This window comes from Tachyglossus aculeatus, chromosome 11 (genome assembly GCF_015852505.1).
Source record: "Tachyglossus aculeatus isolate mTacAcu1 chromosome 11, mTacAcu1.pri, whole genome shotgun sequence".
Classification (NCBI taxonomy): domain Eukaryota; kingdom Metazoa; phylum Chordata; class Mammalia; order Monotremata; family Tachyglossidae; genus Tachyglossus; species Tachyglossus aculeatus.
The window spans coordinates 54,154,943-54,178,313 of record NC_052076.1 but is presented as its reverse complement, the minus strand read 5'-3'; the positions used below and the strand labels follow the sequence as shown (position 1 = coordinate 54,178,313).

Here is a 23,371-nt window from a genome sequence, read left to right as displayed (position 1 = left end):
CTGCACACAGTAAGCGCTCAATAAATACGATTGAATGAATGAATGAATCCTTTCTGTCAGGTGTGGCTCAGTCGCCCTCTGGTGGCCAAAAGTAGAATTGCCTGGAAGTGAAGAGTAGCCCCTTGCCTAGCGGAAAGAGCAGGACCTGGGTTCTAATACTACCTCCACCACTTGGCTGCTGTTTAATAATAATAATAATAATAATGGCATTTGTTAAGCGCTTACTATGTGCGAAGCACTGTTCTAAGCGCTGGGGGGGAGACAAGGTGATCAGGTCGTCCCACGTGGGGCTCACAGTCTTAATCCCCATTTTACAGATGAGGTCACTGAGGCTCAGAGAAGTGAAGTGACTTGCCCAAAGGTCACACAGCAGGCATGTGGCAGAGCTGGGATACGAACCCATGACCTCTGGCTCCAAAGCCGGTGCTCTTTCCATTGAGCCACGCTGCTTCAATGCCATCATTATTATTATTATTATTATTATGAGGTCAGATGGAAAAGCAGGGTGAGGGTGGGATTTTCTAGACTGTGAGCCCACTGTTGGGTAGGGACTGTCTCTATATGTTGCCAACTTGGACTTCCCAAGTGCTCTGCACACGGTAACCGCTCAATCATCATCATCATCAGTCGGATTTATTGAGCGCTTACTGTGTGCAGAGCACTGGACTAAGCGCTTGGGAAGTACAAATTGGCAACATATAGAGACAGTCCCTACCCAACAGTGGGCTCACAGTCTAAAAGGGGGAGGCAGATAAATACGATTGATTGATTGATCGATCGATTGGCCACTGTTGCCCTGTGGTGCCCCTTCCCTCCCCCGCCCACCCCCGGCTGGGCGCAGACCCCTCCTCTGACAAGACCGGCCGGGGCTCTTATTTCACAGGAGCCACTCGGGACATCGGCTCTGCCCTTACCCGCATGTGCATGCGGCACCGCAGCATCGAGGCCAAGCTGAGGCAGTTCACCAAGTGAGTACGGCCGCGGCCGGGTGCGAGGACCAAGCTGGGGCCTCGGCTGACTCCGGATCCCCTTCCTCTCGCTGGCCGGAGAAGGGTGGGATCGTCGTCATCATCAATCGTATTTATTGAGCGCTTAATGTGTGCAGAGCACTGTACTAAGCGCTTGGGAAGTACAAATGGCAGCATATAGAGACAGTCCCTACCCAACAGTGGGCTCACAGTCTAAAAGGGGGAGACAGAGAACAAAACCAAACATACTGACAAAATAAAATAAATAGAATAGATATGTACAAATAAAATAAATAGAGTCATAAATCTGTACAAACATATATACATACATACAGGTGCTGTGGGGAAGGGAAGGAGATAAGATGGTGGGGATGGAGAGGGGGACGAGGGGGAGAGGAAGGAAGGTGGGATGTGCTCAGTCCCCGGGGGGGAGTAGCCCCTGCCCCCAGCAGACCCCGTGTCTCTCTCTCTCTCTCTCCCTCCCTTCCCGCTCGCAGCGCCTTGCTGGAGAGCCTCATCAACCCCCTGCAAGAGAGGATTGAGGACTGGAAGAAAACCGCCAACCAGCTTGACAAGGATCACGCCAAAGGTGCCCCGGCTGGGAAAGAAGGGTGTGGGAGGGAAACGGTGGGTTGGTTGGCAGGGGGGGTGCCAGCAGAGCCAGGCCTGAGTGACGGCTTCCTGTCCCGGGCTTCTGTTTCAGCGGAGAGAGCCCGGGCTTTGGAGTCAGGGGTCATGGGTTCAAATGCCGGCTCCGCCAATTGTCGGCTGTGTGACTTTGGGGAAGTCACTTCACTTCTCTGGGCCTCAGTTACCTCCTCTGTAAAAATGGGGATTGACTGGGAGGCCCCTGTGGGCCTGATCACCTTGTAACCTCCCCAGCGCTTAGAACAGTGCTCTGCACATAGTAAGCACTTAATAAATGCCATTATTATTATTATTGTTATTATTATTATTATTATTATTAGTGTCCTGCCTGATCCAGAAAACTGTGGCCTAGCCTAGCTCATCCTGGGCCGGCCCAGCCCAAGATGAGATGAAAGCCACACTTGGGGACTTGGGGGACACCAGAGCACTCTTGAGCCCCCCTCCTCCCTCTTCCCCCTCTCCATCCCCACTGCCTTACCTCCTTCCCTTCCCCACAGCACCTGTATATGTGTAGATATGTTTGTATGGATTTCTTACTCTATTTATTTATTTATTTTACTTGTACATATCTATTCTATTTATTTTATTTTGTTAATATGTTTGGTTTTGTTCTCCATCTCCCCCTTCTAGACTGTGAGCCCACTGTTGGGTAGGGACCGTCTCTATGTGTTGCCAACTTGTACTTCCCAAGCGCTCAGTACAGTGCTCTGCACACAGTAAGCACTCGATAAATATGATTGATTGATTGATTGATATATGTTTGTACGTATTTATTACTCTATTTTACTTGTACATATCTAGTCTGTCTATTTCATTTTGTTAATATGTTTTGTTTTGTTCTCTGTCTCCCCCTTCTAGACTGTGAGCCCACCGTTGGGTAGGGACCGTCTCTATGTGTTGCCAACTTGTACTTCCCAAGCGCTTAGTACAGTGCTCTGCACACAGTAAGCGCTCGATAAATACAATTGATTGATATATGTTTGTACAGATTTATTACTCTATTTTATTTGTACATATTTATTCTATTTATTTTATTTTGTTAATATGTTTTGTTTTGTTCTCTGTCTCCCCCTTCTAGACTGTGAGCCCACTGTTGGGTAGGGACCATCTCTATGTGTTGCCAACTTGTACTTCCCAAGCGCTTAATACAGTGCTCTGCACACAGTAAGCGCTCAATAAATACGATTGATTGGTTGATTGATATATGTTTGTACATATTTATTACTCTATTTTACTTGTACATATCTATTCTATTTATTTTATTTTGTTAATATGTTTTGTTTTGTTCTCCGTCTCCCCCTTCTAGACTGTGAGCCCACTGTTAGGTAGGGACCATCTCAATGTGTTGCCAACTTGTACTTCCCAAGCGCTTAGTACAGTGCTCTGCACACAGTAAGCACTCGATAAATACAATTGACTGATTGATATACGTTTGTACGTATTTATTACTCTATTTTACTTGTACATATCTATTCTATTTATTTTATTTTGTTAATTTGTTTTGTTCTCCGTCTCCCTCTTCTAGACTGTGAGCTCACTGTTGGGTAGGGACCGTCTCTATATGTTGCCAACTTGGACTTCCCAAGCGCTTAGTACAGTGCTCTGCACACAGTAAGCGCTCAATAAATACAATTGATTGATTGATTGATTGATCTAGCCTGTTCATTCATTCATTCATTCAGTCATTCAGTCGTATTTATTGAGCGCTTTCTATGTGCAGAGCACTGGACTAAGCGCTTGGGAAGGCCAAGTTGGCAACAGAGAAGCAGCATGGCTCAGTGGAAAGAGCCCGGGCTTGGGAGCCAGAGGTCATGGATTCGAATCCCGGCTCCGCCACTTGTCAGCTGTGTGACCTTGGGCAAGTCACTTCACTTCTCTGAGCCTCAGTTCCCTCATCTGTAAAATGGGGATGAAGACTGTGAGCCCCACGTGGGAAAACCGGATGACCTTGTATCCCCCCCAGCGCTTAGAACAGTGCTTTGCACATAGTAAGCACTTAACCAATGCCATCATTATTATTATTATTAACATATAGAGACAGTCCCTACCCAACAGCGGGCTCACAGTCTAGAAGGGGGAGGCAGACAACAAAACAAAACATATTAACAAAATAAAGTAAATAGAATAAATCTGTACAAATAAAATAGTAATAACTACGTACAAACATATATACATATATACAGGTGCTGTGGGGAGGGGAAGGAGGTAAGGCCGGGGGGTGGGGAGGGGGTGAAGGGGGAGAGTGCCCGGGTGCCCCTTAAGCCCTTGGGTCCATGAACCCTAAGTTCTGGCCTGGTGGCCCAGATGGGCGGAGGTGCCTAAGGGGTTCTGAGCCTTGCCCGAACCCAGCTGGGCCCTTATAGGTCTGGCTCACCTAGTCCCCGGGCTCAGGATGACAGGTTAACCCACCCAAGAGTGTGGAGGGCTCTGTGCTGTGCTACACACGGCTACCAGGCTCCTCATTTCTCCCTCCCTCCCCCACAACCCCCCCCACCCCACTCTGTTTAGAATACAAGCGAGCTCGACATGAGATCAAGAAGAAATCTTCAGATACGCTGAAGCTGCAGAAGAAGGCCCGCAAAGGTAACCCCGAGCCCCGGCCAGCAACTCCTGCTACGCCCTGAGGCCTCCTACTCCTGAGACGTCCACTTAGTGCGGACAGGACCACGGGACCCGTGGGTAGGGGGGTGGCTTGGCCTGCCACGTGCCTCCTCCTGCACTACAGCATCACTTAGGAAGAGGCTGAGTGCCCGTCTGGTCCCCCCGACCCCGCAGCTGTCTGGTGTCCTAGTGAAGGAGACCGGCCAGGAGGCCGTCGCCTGCTACCCAAGGCAAATCTCCTCTTCCTGGGTGGGAATCTCGATATCTCAGTTTCGCTGTTTGGAAAACTTAGGGTGTAGCCCTTTGGACAGAATGGTACCCCTTTCTTCCCCCAAGAAACTGCCCTTCGGGAGCACCCCCTTCTCTGGGCGGGGATCACCCTCCTCACCTGGATGTGAAGAGGGTGGGGTCCGATCTGATGGGGAACACCCCCAACTGATAGAAACAGCCCTCTGTCCATCAGCTGTCTTTCACACATTCTCTCTCTCTCTCTTTCTGTCTCTCTTTCTCTTTCTCTCTCTCTCTCTCTCTCTCTCTCTCTCTCTCTCTGTCTTTGTCTCTTCTCTCCCCTCCCTCCCACATCCTTCCTGTAGAGCTACTTGGTAAGTCAAAAGTCATCGGCTCCAGCTGCCCGCTCCTTCGCCCTCTATACCTCTCTCTCGTCCTGCTCCCTCAGCCCCTCTCCCTCGCCCCACCGCACCCGGGCGCCAGTATCCGCTTCACATTTCTCGGTGTCCCCTGCTCTGAGGTGCTTGGAATGAACCTCTCCTGGTTGTAGCCTAGAGAAGGCGCCAACCAAGTTCCCCCGACCCCAACGTGAGAGAGGGAGAGGGACCCGGGAGAAAGAGGCACCCCGTGATCAGTCTCCCCATCTCAGGGTGCAGGGCCGCCTCTCCGGCTCCTGGGCCCGTTATGGGGTTGGGTGGCGGGGAGAACCACCTCCAAACTGTTTCTGGCCGGGCCGAGTCCCGCCTTCTGTCCTCCCATTCTTGGCAGTGCCCCCCAGCAGGGCTGCCCCAGGGCCGGGGAATTGGGACATCAATCCCATCAACCCGGCAGAGGGCTTGGGCTTGGCATAACGGGTGGGTCAGAGCCACGGCTGCCCTCTCCCCACCCCGTGACCCCAGTTAGCCCCAGAACCAGCTGGCTTTGGGTTCATTACAAGCCCACCCTCCCTCCCAACGCTCTCTTTCTCTCATTCTGTCTCTCTCTCGATCTTTCGGTCTCTGTGCTGTCCCTCTGGGGCTGAACGGGGGAGGTCACACGCAGGGAGCCTTGGAGTCAATGCTGAGACCCACCTAAAGCTCAGGCTAAGCGCACTGGTTCCCACCGCCCCTGCCCGCTACCTTCCAGCATCATGCTGCCGACCAAAGATGAGCGCTTTCAGGCCCCCACTTTCTGCAGGAAGCCACGAGGCTGGCACATCCACCGGGTTCTCAGAGCCAGCGACACTCTCTCAGCCTGGGGTCCAAAGGCCCCCAGTCTGCCCCTCAGGGCATTCAGTTCCAAGCTTGCCCGCCGGTCTCAGCATTTGCCCCATCTCAGCCCTGTCTGTCCACCCTGCCACACTCTCGGGGGCCGTAGAGTCGCTTTCTCTCTCCTGTGCCTGTGGTGCTCCCCGCTCACAACCCCGTGTGTCCGTCTGAGGGGCCGGAGCCACATTCTGGGCACCTGAAACCAAGACTCGCTGCCGAAGCCCAGCGGTCCCCAAGGCCCGGGCCTCCTCTTTACTGTGGGGACTAGGGTTCCCGGCATGCTCTTTACTCGGGTCTGGGGTCTGCAAAGAGGAGGGCAGCTTGGGCCTGGTCCGATTTCTCCCCGACCTTGGCTAGCCCTTGGCCTCTGGGCTCCAAAGGTGTCTCTGCTTTGGCTTTGGCATTGGCCTTCTCCGTGTTTGTGTGTGTGTTTTATGTGTGTGCCGTCATCTCTGCCCTCTCTGTGTAGGATGAGTCTCGCCTACCCACTTCTGCCCCTCCAGCTCTAACTGCATGTCATCCACCTTCCCCCAAAACAGAGTCACTGCAGCCGCCCTTGCTCGCCCTGCGGCCTGGGTTCATCCCCACGCCCCACACTCATGGAGTCATGAGTCCCCGATGCCCTCTATCTACCCCCCTCACTCCCGCTTTCCACCCCGTGGGCTATAAGTCAAGGGCTGGGCCCCTGCCCTCCACCACGGACCACGGGGGGCCGGCCAGGCTGGGGTGGGGATCCTGGACCGCCCCGGCCCCGAGACGGGTGGCCTGACCACTGGGCCTCTCCTCCCCCGCTCCCAGGGAAGGGGGACCTCCAGCCGCAGCTGGACAATGCCCTCCAGGATGTCAACGACATGTACCTGCTGCTAGAGGAGACGGAGAAGCAGGCCGTGCGCCGGGCCCTCATTGAGGAGAGGGGCCGCTTCTGTACTTTCATCACCTTCCTTCAGCCGGTGGTGGTACGTGCGTCAGGTCTCGGCAGCGGAGTGTGGGGGCCCGGCGGGGGGCTGGGGGTGCAGAGAGGGTCTCCTCAGGGGCGAGAGCAAAGGAAACCTCAATTTCGGCCCTGCCTGTACAGTCCCCTTTTCCGGGAGGTGGTCTTGGAAATGATTCTCTTGTTTACCTTCTCTTACGAATGTCTGCCCCTGGGTGCAGAGAGGGCGGTCCTGCAGAATCACTCCTTGGTAGGCTTTAATCTCTTTCACTGGAACAGGGCAACACAGGGACAGTGAGGCCGATGCCCCAAGGCTGCCGTACTCCAGCGGGGAACGTGGGTCTGCCCGCACTGAAACGGGGATCAACGGATGTGCCCACACACCCACCCGCACACAGACATATGCACACACACGCCTGGGAAGCCGGTCCCGGGAGAACACGAGAAGGGACACGAGGGTGGCAGAGGGAACCGAGGCCGTGCCCTGCCAGGGAGGGAGCGGCGGGTGCGAGCGGCCCTGTTTGTTTCCTCCCCACACCCAGAATGGAGAGATCACCATGCTTGGGGAGATCACCCACCTGCAGGGCATCATCGAAGACCTCGTGGTGCTGACGGCCGAGCCCCACAAACTGCCACCAGCCAGTGAGCAGGTGAGGGGTCCGGGGCGATGGACACTGAAGGTGGCGTGGGAGGAGGGAAGAGGGTGTGATTGGAGAGGGCGGAGCAGATCTAGGGATCAAGCGAGGCGGTTCGAGGGACAACAGGTGAGGACAGATGATGAGAAGCAGCATAAAGTAGTGAATAGAGCACTTGTTTGGGAGTCAGAAGGTCACAGGTTCTAATCCCGGCTCTGCTGCTTGTCTGCCTTGTGACCTTGGGTAAGTCACTTCAATTATCAGGGCCTCAGTACCCCCATCTGTAAAATGGGGATTAAGATTGTGAGCCCCATGTGGGACAGGAACCGAACAACTTGATTTGCTTGTGTCCACCCCAGTGCTTTGTACTATACCATAATTACTGTAATTCAGTCATTCAGTCATATTTATTGAGTGCTTACTGTGTGCAGAGCACTGTACTAAGCGCTTGGGAAGTACAAGTTGGCAACAAATAGAGACGGTCCCTACCCAACAACAGGCTCGCAGTCTAGAAGGGGGAGACAGACATCAAAAGGAAACATGTGGACAGGTGTCAAGTCATCAGAATAAATAGAAATAAAGCTAGATGTGCATCATTAATGAAATAAATAGAATAGTAAATATGTACAAGTAAAATAAATAGAGCAAAAAATCTGTACAAACATATATACAGGTGCCGTGGGGACGGAAAGGAGGTAGGGCTGGGGGGTGGGGAGGAGGAGAGGAAAAAGGGGGCTCAGTGTGGGAAGGCCTCCTGGAGGAGGTGAGCTCTCAGTAGGGCTTTGAAGGGAGGAAGAGAGCTAGCTTGGTGGATGTGAGGAGGGAGGGCAGCCCAGGCCAGGGGGAGTACGTGGGCTGGGGGTCGACGGCGGGACGGGCGAGAATGATGTACAGTGAGGAGGTTAGCGGCAGAGGAATGGAGGGTGTGGGCTGGGCTGGAGAAGGAGAGAAGGGAGGTGAGGTAGGAGGGGGCGAGGGGATGGACAGCCTTAAAGCCAAGAGTGAGGAGTTTTTGCTTGATGCGTAGGTTGACTGGTAGCAACTGGAGGTTTTTGAGGAGGGGAGTAACATGCCCAGAGCATTTCTGCACAAAGATGATCCAGGCAGCAGCGTGAAGTATAGACTGAAATGGGGAGACACAGGCGGATGGGAGATCAGAGAGGAAGCTGATGCAGTAATGCAGTCGGGATAATGAAAGCAAAGGACGGGGGTATGCTGACCTCAGTGCGCGGACAAAATCCTAGCCGAGGAGGAGAGCTTCAGGCCTCAAAGCATTGGTTTCGGCTGCTTGAGGCCGTTGTGAGAAGGCAGCCAAGGGTCCCCCGCTCCCAATGGGCTCTGGCGGGCCCCCCCCACGGGCAGGCGGGGCCGGTGACCTGGAGCTCCATCCCCGTCCAGGTGATCAAAGACCTGAAAGGCTCTGATTACAGCTGGTCGTACCAGACCCCACCATCCTCTCCCAGCAGCTCTGGCTCTCGCAAATCCAGCATGTGCAGGTGAGGGGGCTTGGGCTCCATGCTGGGGGTGGAGGCGATGAGCTGGTGGGCTCTGGGCCCACTGACTCCGGACTGGCGGGCCCCAGGATGGGGAGGTGGAGGGGCAGAGGGCTGATTTGGGGATGCGGCGGGGAGCACTGGGTGGTTAGCAGCCTGGAGAGGGTGGAGGCAACTCAGTACCCCAGCACCTTGGACCCCCTGGGAAACCCTGGGGGCTGGAACTCCACTGAGCCAAAGACTCGTGTTCATCAAAATGACCCGACCAACACTTCCAGTTTGAGCTGAAGCGATTCGGATCGACGGGGGGAGGCTTTGAAAACAGACCCACCCCTCCACCCTCCCACCGCCCCAGTCAGGGTCTTGGGATCCCAATCTTTACCAGCGGAGGAGGAGGAAATGATGCCGAGGGGTTATCCCGGACAGCACCTCTCTGCCGAGTCCCGTCAGAGCTAGTGCCGAGCGTGTTCCCATTCACTCGCGCAATGTGGGAGCTTCCCATCAGCCACTTCCCTTGTGGGACAGGACACTCCAAGGGGCAGAGCCCCGGTCCGGGAGCCAGGAGCTGGGGGGTCTAGCCCGGCTCCCAGCCTCCCCTGTGGGGTTTAGGACAAGAATCACTGCCCCACTTGAAGCCTCGGTTTCCCCACCTGTTAGCCTTTGCAAATGTTGCCAGCCTGTTTCAGCCTGGACTGGCCCTGCTCCCCAAGGCCAACCAAGAGGCAAGGCCCAGAGCGAAAACCTTTGCAGGCCCGGCTGTGGCCAAGGCCCTCGGGACTAACCCAAAGCAGCATGGCTAAGTGGCAAGAGCCCGGACTTGGGAATCAGAGGACGGGGGTTCTAATCCCACCTCCGCCACTTGTCTGCTGTGTGGCCTTGAGCAAGTCACTTAACTTCTCTGTGCCTCAGTTACCTCATCTGTAAAATGGGGATTCATTCATTCAGTCGTATTTATTGAGCATTTACTGTGTGCAGAGCACTGTACTAAGCACTTGGGAAGTACAAGTTGGCAACATATAGAGATGGTCCCTACTCAACAGTGGGCTCACAATCTAGAAGATTAAAAGTGTGAGCCCCACGCGGGACAACCTGATTACCCTGTATCTACCCCAGCGCTTAGAACAGTGCTTAGCACATAGTGAGCACTTAACAAATATTATCATTATTATCAACCCATCTAGCCCTTCCTGACCCTCTTGCACCCCTTTACTCCCCGCCCCAAAACTGTTCTGCGACTCAGCTCCTCTCGTGAACGATGTTTGTGTCTCAGGACCTTTTCTTATACTGTCTTTTCCTTCCTTTGCCCCCTCACCGCCCTTCTTCCCTCCCTCCTTCCTCCCCCGTTCCCCCTCTCACACACACCCCTTCGTCTCCCCTGCCTGATTGCCGGTGCCACCGTCCTCCCCTGCCCCCCACCCTCTCCTCTCTTCTCCTCCCCGCCACCCCAGCAGTGTTAACAGTACAAAGGGTGGCACCCCATGGCCTGGCGGGTCCCAAACATACTCACCCAGTTCCACCTATCGCTACCGCAGCCTGGCGCAGCCAGTAAATACCAACACCCGCCTCTCCAGCGTATCTTCCCACGACTCCGGCTTCATCTCCCAGGACGCCATGTACTCCAAGCCGCCATCCCCGATGCCTTCGGACATCACCAGTCAGGTGAGGGCGTCGGAGCCAGACGGGCAGAGCCGGGGGTGCCTCGATCCCATCAGTGGGGTCTGGGCATGGGACCACCCGGTTCTCCGCAGATAGTCAGTGCCCTGCTGCTCCCCCAAAGAGAGGCCCCCATTCAGAGGACTGCAGTACATAAAGGGCGTTGTGGCCTTCGGCCCACTGACCCCATCCACCCACCCAAGTTTTGTTGTCCCTCCCCCTTATCACCTGGGTTAGGGCTTGGTATTTGGAACTCCTTCAGCCACTCTTCTTGAGTGGTGGTGATGGAGGGGTGGAGGCAGGGCAAGAGTGGAAGAACTAGAAATTGTGCCCATGGAATTGGACGAGCCAGGAGAGTGGAGAAATGCCTTGAAAGACTGAGAACCAGGCAGCAGAAAGGTGAAGGCCGAACCCAGGAGGCTTTCAGGCCACAGCAGGGGCTGTTCAAGGACAGTTCAGGCCCGTGTGCCCTCGGCTCTATCCAGGGAGTGGGGAAGCAGGATGGAAGCCGACCCATCATCCAGAGTTCTCTCCTGTCTTTGCTGAGCCATGGGCCTGTAGGAAGAGCTGGAAAGCAGCGAGCATTCTCGGTCTTCACCGCAGTCGTGGGGTTTGTGCTCGGAGGGCCTGGAGCCCGGGCCCCTCTCCTGTGGCCCTGTCTGACCCAAACAGCTTGGGGCACCCAGAGAAGTCAGCAGGACAGAATTTCCGCAGGGGTCTCGCTGACCAGCATCAGCCTTGGTGCTCAGCTCCTCGGTGGCATCGAGCGTCAGGTTGCCGGCTTCTCTGGTTAAGCAGCCACTGTAGGAGCTGCGCCACCTTGATCGAGTTGGGGGCGGGCCTACGAGCGTGCACATTCGTGTGTTCCATCCCCATCTTCCAACTTTGACTCTTGGTCCCAACTTGGTGCTGACTTCCTCCCTCCTGAGGGTGGGACCAGGAGGCTCGCGGCCAGAAAACTCTTACCTCTCAGAGAGGTAAACTCAGAGACGCAGCGTGGCTCAGTGGAAAGAGCCCGGGCTTTGGAGTCAGAGGTCGTGGGTTCGAATCCCGGCTCCGCCACATGTCTGCTGTGTGACCTTGGGCAAGTCACTTCACTTCTCGGAGCCTCAGTTACCTCATCTGTAAAAATGGGGATGATGACTGTGAGCCCCACGTGGGACAACCTGATCACCTTGTATCCCCCCAGTGCTTAGAGCAGTGCTTTGCACATAGTAAGCGCTTAACAAATGCCATTATTATTATTATTATTACCTTAAGGCAGCTCGTGCCTGTGACCGGGGAGCTCACAGAAATGAGGTGTCTCCATCCCATCAGCTTGAAGCAGCTCTGCGTTCTCTTAGGGCTTCTGGGGGGCAGAGCTTTCCACCTCCTCTCCTTGGGCTCTTACTTTCCTGTTGGCTTGCCTGCTCCCTTCTGCTAGAAATAGATTGGGCGCCCGCCGAGGGCAGATCAAAGAGAGTGACGGCCACACGGGAGGTGAGCAGAGAGTTGGAGGGGTAAAGGCTCCCGCTCGTGAGTTGGCTAGTGAGATGAGATAGGTAGGTGGGCTGGAGCAGGTGGTCCATGCAGGTGAGTAGGTCTGGACGCCAGATGGGCCAGCCTCTTTTTTTTTAATGGTATTTTTTGAGCGCTTACAAATGTGCCAGGCACCACACTAAGCACTGGGATAGATAAAATAGAAGCAGCAAGGCTAAGTGGAAAGAGCACGGGCTTGGGAGTCGGAGGTCGTGGGTCCTAATTCCGGCTCCACAAGCTCCACCGCTTGTCTGCTGTTGTGATCTCGGGCAAGCCACTTAACTTCTCTGTGCCTCAGTTACCTCATCTGTAAAATGGGGATTAAGACTGTGAGCCCCCCATGGGACAACCTGAATACCTTGTATCTACCCCAGTGCTTAGAACATTGCTTGGCACATAGTAAGCACTTAACAGGTACCATTATTATTGTTGTTATTATTAAAAGCTAATCAAGCTGGATATAATCTTATGTCCCACACGGGGCTCGCAGTCTTGACCCCCATTTTTCAGATGAGGTAACAGACACAGAGAAGTCAAGTAACTCGCCCTTAACTGTGGGACGGACGTCCCGCTTCCTCATCAGCAGAACCGCAGTAAGAACATGCCCTCTGGCAGAACCGACTGACAATGCCGCTGGGCTCCGATGATGCAGTTTGCATCCGAGGGCTGTGTGTCGTGGTGTGTCCCAGGTCTGAGCAAATCCCAGCTCCGCCAATTGTCAGCTGTGTGACTTTGGTCAAGTCACTTAACTTCTCTGGGCCTCAGTTCCCTCATCTGTAAAATGGGGATTAAGACTGTGAGCCCCAGGTGGGACAACCTGATCACCTTGTATCCCCCCAGTGCTTTGCACATAGTAAGCGCTTAACAAACACCATCATTATTATCATTATTATTATTATTATTACTTAGCGTGCACTCGCTAGTGGTCAGTGTGTGTCCTCCCAGTAGCGCTTCCGGTTATGTCCGTGCTTCAGGCCTCGGCAGCGGGCAGGGCGCTGTATGTGTGCCCAGGCGTGTGCATCTGCGAGCCCCCCACCCTGCTGCGTGCCCTCGCTGTAACTAGGATTCTTCTCTCCTCTCCTCCGCTCTGCTCCTCTCCTCTCCACGCCCGTCTGCGCGGATGGTGCCCGCTGTTGGCCGCTGGGCAGAAGTCCTCCAGCTCTGCGTCCTCTGAGGCCTCAGAGACCTGCCAGTCAGTTAGCGAGTGCAGCTCCCCAACCTCGGTCAGTGCCGGCCCCGGACACAGGCGGGATCGGGGAGTGGAACGGTGGGACCCCCAACCGCCCCCGCCCCCCGCTCGCTCTCCCCACTGGAGCCGGGGCCCGAAGGAGCCCGGGACGCAGTGGCCGCCTCATGCTCCGCCGCCGCTGGGAACCTCAGTCGGGTCCCCGTTGGCTGTTTGGGCTTGCCCCTGCCTGTGCCTCCACCTTCTGCTTGGCAGCCAGCTCCCAGAACCTGCCCCATCGGAAGAACCCAAGAGCCGGGCTTGACGGTCCAGAGCCCCGCTTGGGGCCGTGGGGGAACCATGTCGGGAAGTGGTTGTCACCCACCACTTCCTGGGTGGCCTCCGCTGACTTTCCAGGGGACACCATGGAAGCTGCTCTCCCGACAGCTCAGCGGGGTCAAGGACTCAGGGTGGAGAAGCCCCCCGGGAAGGACGCATCAGGGGCCCTGTCCCAGAGTAGGCCCCTAGGGACCGAATCATCATCATCATCATCAATCGTATTTATTGAGCGCTTACTATGTGCAGAGCACTGTACTAAGTGCTTGGGAAGTACAAATTGGCAACATATAGAGACAGTCCCTACCCAACAGTGGGCTCACAGTCTAAAAAGGGGAGACAGAGACCAAATATACTAACAAAATAAAATAAACGGAATCCCTCCCCGCCCCATCCCGATGCCTGGGGCTTGAGCATCCTTCCCCTTCCACCTGCAGGATTGGTCCAAAGCCGGCCCTTACGACCAGCCCACGGTGACTACCTTGCAGCGGAGGAAAGACCGAGTGGAGCACCTGCGGGAGGCGGAGCTGGGCCCGGCGGGCGCAGGGTACCCGGGCGCCGGCAGCGACGATCCGCCCCGGCCCAGGATGTCCCCGGCCACCATCGCCGCCAAGGTACCACCTGGGAGCCGGGAGCACCCCTCTCCTTGGGGCCGGGGGGACCCGTGGCCCCGCACAGGATTTTCAGGGAGCCGAGCAGGAAACCCTCTCCACTAGTCCCCCTGCCTGACTCCGCGACCCTGCCGGCCCCTGGCATAATAATAATAATAATGATGGCATTTATTAAGCGCTTATTATGTGCAAAGCACTGTTCTAAGCGCTTGGGGAGGTTACAAGGTGATCAGGTTGTCCCACAGGGGGCTCACAATCTTAATCCCCATTTTACAGATGAGGTAACTGAGGCACAGAGAAGTGAAGTGACTTGCCCAGAGTCACACAGCTGACAATTGACGGAGCCGGGATTTGACTCCAGAACCCAGGCTCTTTTCCACTGAGCCATGGTGCTTCTCACAGCATGGTGCTGAGAGCTCTGCTGTGGGGGAGGGCCCAACCCACAGGCCGTGAGAGAGAAGCCGGCCTTGACTCCAGAGGCAGAGGAGGGCTCTGAGGGGTTTGGAGCAGGGATGACTTGGAAAATCAGGAGAATCATCATCATCATCAACAATCGTATTTATTGAGCGCTTACTATGTGCAGAGCACTGTACTAAGCGCTTGGGAAGTACAAATTGGCAACATATAGAGACAGTCCCTACCCAACAGTGGGCTCACAGTCTAAAAGGGGGAGACAGAGAACAAAACCAAACATACTAACAAAATAAAATAGGATAGATATGTACAAGTAAAATAAATAAATAAATAAATAAATAAATAGAGTAATAAATATGTACAAACATATATACATATATACAGGTGCTGTGGGGAAGGGAAGGAGGTAAGATGGGGGGATGGAGAGGGGGACGAGGGGGAAAGGAAGGAAGGGGCTCAGTCTGGGAAGGCCTCTCGGAGGAGGTGAGCTCTCAGCAGGGCCTTGAAGGGAAAAAGAGAGCTAGCTTGGCGGATGGGCAGAGGGAGGGCATTCCAGGCCCGGGGGATGACGTGGGCTGGGGGTCGATGGCAGGACAGGTGAGAACGAGGTACAGTGAGGAGATTAGCGGCGGAGGAGCGGAGGGTGCGGGCTGGGCTGGAGAAGGAGAGAAGGGAGGTGAGGTAGGAGGGGGCGAGGGGATGGACAGCCTTGAAGCCCAGGGTGAGGAGTTTCTGCCTGATGCGCAGATTGGTTGGTAGCCACTGGAGATTTTTGAGGAGGGGAGTAATATGCCCAGAGCATTTCTGGACAAAGATAATCCGGGCAGCAGCATGAAGTATGGATTGAAGTGGAGAGAGACACGAGGATGGGAGATCAGAGAGAAGGCTGGTGCAGTAGTCCAGACGGGATAGGATGAGAGCTTGAATGAGCAGGGTAGCAGTATGGATGGAGAGGAAAGGGCGGATCTTGGCAATGCTGCGGAGCTGAGACCGGCAGGTTTTGGTGACGGCTTGGATGTGAGGGGTGAATGAGAGAGCGGAGTCAAGGATGACACCAAGGTTACAGGCTTGTGAGACGGGAGGGATGGTAATCCCGTCAACAGAGATGGGAAAGTCAGGGAGAGGACAAGGTTTGGGAGGGAAGACAAGGAGTTCAGTCATCGAGAATCTGGATAGCTGCCTGAGGATCTGGATATGTGGGACCTTCTGCTGGCAGAGAGAAGCCAGAGGTGCCAGTTGACCGAGCGTATTGGAAGGCTTAGAGAAGGCCAAGGATGTGGAGCTGTTAGCAAGGGTTGGCACTGGTACCCCGGCCAGAAAAGAGTTGCCCACGGGCCTTCGGGTGGGTGGACGGGGTTGAGGCTTGTCACGCTGGGGCCGGGCCCCAGGCCAGGTAGAGTTGGCCGATCCCCGGCCCCCAGGCTGGTGTCGGTGACGGGCTCACCCCGCCCTCGATGTCGTGTCCCCTTAGCACGGCGAAGAGGTGTCGCCGGCGGCCAGTGACCTAGCCATGGTGCTGACCCGCGGCCTCAGCCTGGAGCACCAGAAGAGCAGCCGGGACTCACTGCAATACTCCAGCGGCTACAGCACCCAAACCACTACCCCATCCTGCTCCGAGGACACCATCCCCTCTCAAGGTACCACTCCGGGACCACGCTCCGCAGAAGCGGGGAGGGTGAAGAACTATCGGGGCTACCCCCTTCACTTCCCCACCGCCCACAACCCTTCTGGGTTACGAACCCAGCACCAACCTGGGCAAGAAAGTGGGCATAAGAAGTCCTTGGGCTGGGAGCACCGAGGGCTAGCCACAAGACCCTCTGCAGGTCCGGCTCGGGAGCCCTCCACTCAGGGTCTCATTCATTCATTGTTGTATTTATTGAGCGCTTACTGTGTGCACAGCACTGTAATAAGCGCTTGGGAGGTACAAGTTGGCAACATATAGAGACGGTCCCTACCCAACAACGGGCTCACAGTCACAGTCATTCATTCATTCAATCGTATTTATTGAGCGCTTACTGTGTGCAGAGCACTGTACTAAGCACTTGAGAAGTACAAGTTGGCAACATATAGAGACGGTCCGTACCTGACAATGGGCTCACAGTCACAGTCGGGACGAGCCGACTCGAAGTGGGGAAAGGAAGGATGCAGCCGGGAGGCGCGGGCTTGTGGAGAACCAAGAGCGCTCAGGGAAAGGCCCGGCCCCTTCCTCCCGACCCACCTGGGCTCTCAGCGTAGGGGCTGGTATGGTCGGAGGTCCCAGAGCTTGGAGGTGGGATGGCGGGGAGGGAGGCACCTCCGTCCACGAGCTCGGGTGGGCCAAGGAGGTGCCGGGAAGAGGAGGGCGGAAGGGCGGGAGGGAGGGAGTTTGTCGACCGGGACCGGGGTGCCCTGGTCACCGGTGGGTTCCAGGCCCTGACTCGGTCTCCCTTGGCGGGTCCCAGGTTCGGACTACGACTGTTACTCGGTCAACGGAGACGTGGAGGGCGAGGGCCAGAGCGAGTTCGACAAGTCGTCCACCATCCCGCGCAACAGCAACATTGCCCAGAACTACAGGCGGATGATCCAGACCAAGCGTCCCGCTTCCACCGCCGGGCTGCCCACGGGCCCCGCCCTGCCGGCCGGCGCTCCCCCGGGGGTGGCCACCATCCGCCGCACCCCCTCCACCAAGCCCTCGGTGCGCCGCACCCTCTCCAGCGCCGGCCCCATCCCCATCCGGCCGCCCATCGTGCCCGTGAAGACTCCCACCGTGCCCGACTCGCCGGGCTCGGGGGGCGGCCCCGTCCGGGTGGGCAGCGAGGAGTGCGTCTTCTACACGGCCGACGCCTCGCCCCACGGGCCCGACTTTTTGAAGGGCTCCCCCAAACGACTCAGCCTGCCCAACGCTTCCTGGGGCGGCGCCGCGCCCGAAGTGGCCGGCTACCCGGGCGGGGGGCCGCCCCTCTCGGCCGAAGAGGAGGAGGAAGAGCAGCAGCAGCAGCAGCAGCTGGCGGCCAACAGGCACAGCCTGGTGGAGAAGATCGGGGAGCTCGTGGCCGGGGCCCACGCCCTGGGGGAAGGGCAGTTTCCCTTTCCCACGGCCCTCTCGGCCACCCCGGGGGAGGAGACGCCCGCCCCGCCCCCCGCCGCCCCCAGCGACCCCCCGGCCGAAGACATGTTGGTGGCCATCCGCCGGGGGGTGAGGCTGCGGAGGACCGTCACCAACGACAGGTCGGCCCCCCGCCTCTCGTGATGCCGCGGCGCCTCCCCCGCCTGCCCCGCGGGGAGACCCGGACGGACGGCGGCCTGAGCAGCGGGCCCCTGGTCGCCGGGAGGAGCGGCGAGGGACGAAAACCGACGGTTGGAAAAATCCAATGGAGAGCAAACCACAAAAGGCCAAGCCACTTTACGGACTGAGACACACGCAGTTGAGATTTTAAACAGGTCTGACAAACTTCGGAAGGGCGGAGCCTAACCTTGAACTGGTTTCGGAGCCTATTTTGTACTTTCTCTTACCCACTCCCTTCCCTCCTCCCTCTGTCCTCCTCTTCTCACCCCCCTCTGGCCTCGGCGCATCTCGCCTCCTCGCCTGGAGATGGGGGTCCTCCAGGAGGAGGTAGGGGAAGGCGTGGGAGCCGTCTGTCAGCGAGGGGCTCAACCCAGACTGGAATAAGCAACTCACAACACCCCCTCCCTACCGCACCGCCCCCACCCCCACGTACACACTCCCTCGCTTTCTCACTTCTCCTCTCTCCCACATTCGTGGGAAAGAGACGGCTCACGGTCTCTCTGGAACTCTGTCCCGTCGGCCTCTAGCTGAGGCACCGGTTCCCTTCTCCCCTCCGTCTTCTCGTCCTCCTCCCACCTTCCTCCTTCGGCCTTTCCTTTATGTCTCTCGGGCCCCCCCTCCCTCCTCTCTCTGCCGTGCTCTTTGAATTGGCCAGTAGGGAAGAGGACAATGTGGCTGCGGAGAGGAGCGAGAGGTTCTCTGACTTTGGTACAGCAGCGGGACAGAGGACCTCAGGTCCTCGCTTACTTGCCTCCTGGAGGAAAAACCCAAGTGCCGCCCTGGGTTACTCCAACAGCTAAGGAGAATAACAGGGCCTTGACGCTGTTCTAGCAGCACGGACGATCAAGCCCGGGATTGCCAGCCATCTCTCGCCGTGGACAGGTTTGAGTACACAACAGCAGGTTTTGGCCCCCGGAGTCTCCTCCAGGGCTCCTTCCGTAACCCACTGGGGGCCCTGGGGTTGGGGGCGCGAAAAGAGGGCTGCGGGGAGGCAGCGGGAGTCCAGAGGGCTGAGAGGGCCTCGACCTCAGGGACAGCTGGGCGGTCTTTCCGGGGGAACCAGCTGTAACGGTGGGGTCCTGGTGAAATGATTAGCCGCACTGTTGGACCGGAAGGTTCAGCCGGCTATTCATCTCTGTCTTGGACCAGAGACCGGAGGGGAGGGGAGGGAATGGGTTGGGAGAGGGACTAGCCATTACGATATAACAATAATAATAATAATGATAAACAGGAAGGGATTGTTTTGGACTGAAGGCTGTGAGCACAAAGGGTAGGAGGAGTGTGTGTGTGTGTGTGTGTGTGTATGTGCTGTATGTATGTCTGTGTCTGCGAGCAACACAGGGAGAAGGGTGCTGGGCTCTTGATTTATCTGGGCAGTGGGCAGTTAATTGAAATTCTTCCCCTTTATTCCTCCTCCCCCACCCCCAACCAGCATTCATCACTTGAATGTAGGGCCTAAGGTCCAAGGTGCCCAGGTGTGGAAGAACAGAGGGAAAACAGCTCAGAGAAAGACAGGGCTGGGACTAACAGAGGGTGGGGGAGCAAGTGGAGGAGACTCCTTGAGGACTGGCTTTGACTCTCTGTTGCCAGAGGAGATGCCATTCCAGTGAAGACTCCACCCACCCACCGGACCCCGGTCCTGGGAACGGAGGCACTGTTGGTCCTGCCTAGCCCTGAGCCGGAGGGCAGTTTGAGATGAGGGCTCAGCCCTCGGTTCGTGAGGGCCCGGTTGGTCTTCCTCCTGCAGCTCCTGCCTGGCCTGAGGTCTGAGGCCTGAGAAAATGGGAGGAAACAGGCGTTTCTGCAAGGAAAGAAAGGGCCACAGCCTTCCAGTTCTTTACTGCTGGGCCTGAAGTGTTGGCAAATTAGGGGAAGCTGATTCTTCTGTATATCTCAGGAGTGAGGACCGCATCAGAGCCTTTTCCACCTGGCCTTGGACCTTGATCTCCCTTAAGGTTGGACCAGCAGGTAAAGGGGGCCTCAAATATGAGGCAGGGAGACCGAGACCAAGAAACTAAGAGGGAAGCAGCATGCCATACTCCAACAGCCCCTTCATCGCTTGGGTGAGGAGTCTGCAAACACAAAGCTTTGCCGGGGAGGGTCTCGGTGGCAGTAGAATTGAACTGGATCAAGCCCCAGCTCTGGCCTGTCCAGGTTTTCTCTGCAATTCGGGAGCAGAGGTAGGGCTGGAATGGGGGGTAGGGGCGTCGAGGGAGGGCGGAGGTACAGATCCCAACCACCATCCACTTCCTCCAGTCTGGGAGCCAGGGCCAGGGCGGTAGCAGTGACAGGAAGGTGCTGACGTTGGCAAGTAGCCAGTTTGGAAAGCAAGTAGTAGGTTGGAATAATTTGTGCCATTTTTTTGCTCACTACCCGGCACCGTCTTGCTTAATGAAGTTGGTGGTGCCCGGTGGGAGCGGGTGGCTGAAGTGTTGTGGGTTGGCGACTCGTATGTGCGGTGAGGAAATGTGTGTTTCAGAAAGTGGTGTTGGGGAGGTGACCGTGGCTCAGCAGACAGGCAAGTGTTTTCCACTCCCCTGGCCCTTTTCCCCGGCCACCAGGCCCCCTCCCAGCCCGGAAAACCAGCTGGCTACCCAAAGGGCACGGGCCTGGTCCTACCCAAAGCCTAGCCACCTTCACGATGTCCTCCCTCAAGGCCTCCGGGGAGGTTGCCTTCCTTCTACTGTTCCCCCATCAGTCCCAGTGCATCGGCTTGAGCCTCCAAACAACTCTCCCGGCTGTGTGGGAACCACTGGTGCCGTGAGGCCGGGACGGGCTAAGGGGAGACAAGGTTGTGGATGCGGCTCGAGGCTGGGAGCGAGACAGCGCTCGTTTTCCCACCTCCTTCGTGGCCCTGAGGAGTCAGACCCAGCCCTAGTGAGAGGGGAAGGGGTAGGCCCTATTGGCCTGTTAGCAGACGGGCCCCTCGCCCCTTCTTCCAGCGCCGAGAGAGGAGGAGCCCCTGCCTTAAGCCAGGAATGGGAGGGATCGAGAGGAAGGGTCAGAGGGCAGGAAAATAGTTCCATTCCCCCCACATTCCTCACCTCTTCTCTCTGGAGTTTCCTCCAACAAAGCTGCTCACAATGTTGTACATAGTCTTGTGTGAGCGTGTGTATGTGTGTGTGTGGGTGTATGTGTGCACACGTGTGTGCATGCACTCCAGCCCAGCCCCTGTCCCCTCACCACCTTAGTAATAACAATTTAGGCCCCAGCCCGCCCCCACCACCCCCCTTCACCTTATTGTGACCAGGGTTGATAATGTCGCGTAAACATGTTTGATTTGGGGATTTTTTTGTTTGGTTTCGTTTTTCATTTTGTACAGAGAAAATTTTCTTTCAAAAAATATCTCTCAACTGAAGTAACTTTTCTGGTGCTGTTGTTAACTTGTTCCATTTTATAATTTATTGCTCCTGCCTCCCTCCCCACCCTCCCCAGCTCCCTCTCTCCCATTTCCTCCTCCACCATTTTGTTTCTTTTCATTTTGTTTTGGAGACGTGATCCTCTTCCCCTATTCCCCCCTTGATTTAAATAGTCACTGCTACAAGTAACAAATGCACTGTGAAGATCCAGTATTAATAAAGTCGTACTGTAATTAACACCCCTGCCTCCCACCCGGCCTTTTCTGGGCAAATAATAGGGGAAGCAGCGTGGCTCCGTGGAAGGAGCCCGGGCTTTGGAGCCAGAGGTCATGGGTTCAAATCCCGGCTCCGCCACTTGTCAGCTGTGTGACTTTGGGCAAGTCACTTCACTTCTCTGGGCCTCAGTTCCCTAATCTGTAAAATGGGGGTGAAGACTGTGAGCCCCCCGTGGGACAACCTGGTCACCTTGTAAACTCCCCAGTGCTTAGAACAGTGCTTTGCACATAGTAAGCGCTTAATAAATGCCATTATTAAATAACTCCCTCCGTCCTCAGCAAGCCCCTGCCCCCTCTGACCCTTCCCTTCCTGTGGTGGCCGGGGCACGGGGGTGGGAGGGAGAGCTGATTCTGCCTTCCTTCCCCATATTTAACCATTCCTCCCAGCTCCCAGCATGAGGATGGAGCTTGTTTTGTTCGGCAGAAGATGATGTTAAACGTACGCAAAGCTTTTGCCTTCTTTCCATAGTTGGCTCGGTGCTCGGCCAGCAGCGTGGCGGCTGCTAGGGTTGGAGCTGGAGGCTGACTGAGAGATGCTGCGCTCAGGCCACGGGTTCCTTGTCCTGCTTGTACCAGAGAGCGGAGCTGAGCGACAAACTGGAGGCTAGTCATTGCCCCCACAGGGCTCCAGTGGCAGGCCGGGGCTGGGGTGGGGATGTTAGCCGGTGGAGGTGGGGATGCGGGCTGAGCCGGCCACAGGCTCAGGAGCCGCTCCCAACCTTCGATTTATATTCAATCCCTGCCCCATTGGAGTGGGGAGGTGGGGATGGGGAGAAACGGGCTTTGTTTCAGGTTTCCCCTTTGGACAAAATTGGTTCCTGGGCCAGGCCCCCTTCCTGAGGGCTTAGTAAGGAAAGGCCTCTGTCCTTATGGGGTTCCAAGTCTAAGGGGAAGAAATGTTCCCCTATAGTAACTGTGGTATTTGGTATGCGCTTCCTATAGATTGTGAGCCGCCCAAGGGATAGGGACTGTGACTTGTTCCCACACACTACTTCTCCTCTCGCTCAGGGTTTAGTTCAGTGCTCTACACACAGTAATACCATTATTATTACTATTCCTTAACCCTCTGGGTTTGTTAACCAGGATCCAGCCAGCCCTTGGGCTCCTGTTTCCCAGACCTCACCCACCTCAGCTCATCATCCCGGATGCTGCCACTCAGCTTTTGCAAGGCCTGCACTCACATCAGCTTCTCTGCAGGGCCCAGCCCAGCGCTCCCAGCCCAGTATTCCCTGGTTTTCCTGGCCCTCCTGCCCTTCACCCCGGCCTTGGGTCAGTGTTGATGTTGCTGCTGCAGCTTCTGCAGGGGAGGGGGGACGGCAGTGGTCCAGTTGGGGTGAGCTGGCGCTGCGCAGCTCTTACTCGCCGTCACGTCTGGACCCTTCTGGACCCTCGGCCTCAGCCCTCTGCCGCCCACCCGAGACCCCGGGGAGGGCACCTGCAGAGCCCTCATCAACCGCCTCACCTGGAGGAGAACGAAACCAAAAAGCCGAAGGAAGGAAAACAAACTATTTAATAGAAAAATAAATGAAACAAACGAGCAACAGCAGGGCAAGAAGAGAGAGACGCTTTAACCTTCCCCTTCACCCATGCTGGCTCCAAGTCTCTGGTGGTGGTGGGGGGGCGGGTAGCGTGGCCACCTAGACCCCCACAGCCTGGGCTGACACCATCCGGCCCCACTTTGCTCCCACCAGCCGGTCAAGCGGGCTGCTCCAAAAGCCCTCGCAATTTCTCGGCCTCCCCCGGATCAAGCATCCACCCTGCGGGACGCAGGCTGAACCAGGAGAAGGAAGGGCAGAGGGCTGCCATGGGGAAGTGGATGGGAGGGGGCTGACTGGAGGTGGGGGGGGGGGAGGGAGGGGAAACACAGCCTCCAGCTTCATCCGCCAACCCTTCCTTTGTTTTGTTGCCAGGTTCTGACACACCCAGACCCCTCTTTAGCCCGGTAGTTGCCGCCTAGGGCCCAGTTTCCTCAGCAATATGTAGGTTAAGGCTAGAGCTGCGAGATAAGCTCGGCTCTGGGCCCT

General features: G+C 56.4%; 1 protein-coding gene across 6 annotated transcripts in view; it reads left to right on the top strand.

Moving 5' to 3' along the window:
* The window catches only part of MTSS2 (MTSS I-BAR domain containing 2), a 41,199-nt gene extending 19,888 nt beyond the window's left edge, over positions 1–21,311 (top strand). Inside the window, exons 4-15 of one of the 6 annotated variants that reach the window (XM_038753548.1) lie at positions 884–968; positions 1,466–1,557; positions 4,125–4,199; positions 4,811–4,819; positions 6,491–6,648; positions 7,166–7,273; positions 8,657–8,754; positions 10,284–10,410; positions 13,071–13,145; positions 13,861–14,037; positions 15,920–16,085; positions 16,890–21,311. In XM_038753548.1, the coding sequence (XP_038609476.1) occupies positions 884–968; positions 1,466–1,557; positions 4,125–4,199; positions 4,811–4,819; positions 6,491–6,648; positions 7,166–7,273; positions 8,657–8,754; positions 10,284–10,410; positions 13,071–13,145; positions 13,861–14,037; positions 15,920–16,085; positions 16,890–17,677 (1,958 nt within the window). In that variant the 3' untranslated portion in view covers positions 17,678–21,311. Of the gene's footprint in view, positions 1–883; positions 969–1,465; positions 1,558–4,124; positions 4,200–4,810; positions 4,820–6,490; positions 6,649–7,165; positions 7,274–8,656; positions 8,755–10,199; positions 10,411–13,070; positions 13,146–13,860; positions 14,038–15,919; positions 16,086–16,889 lie in introns of all 6 variants that reach the window. The other 5 variants (XM_038753545.1, XM_038753544.1, XM_038753549.1 and 2 more) reach the window with 5 other exon arrangements.
* Positions 21,312–23,371: the final 2,060 nt, after the last annotated feature.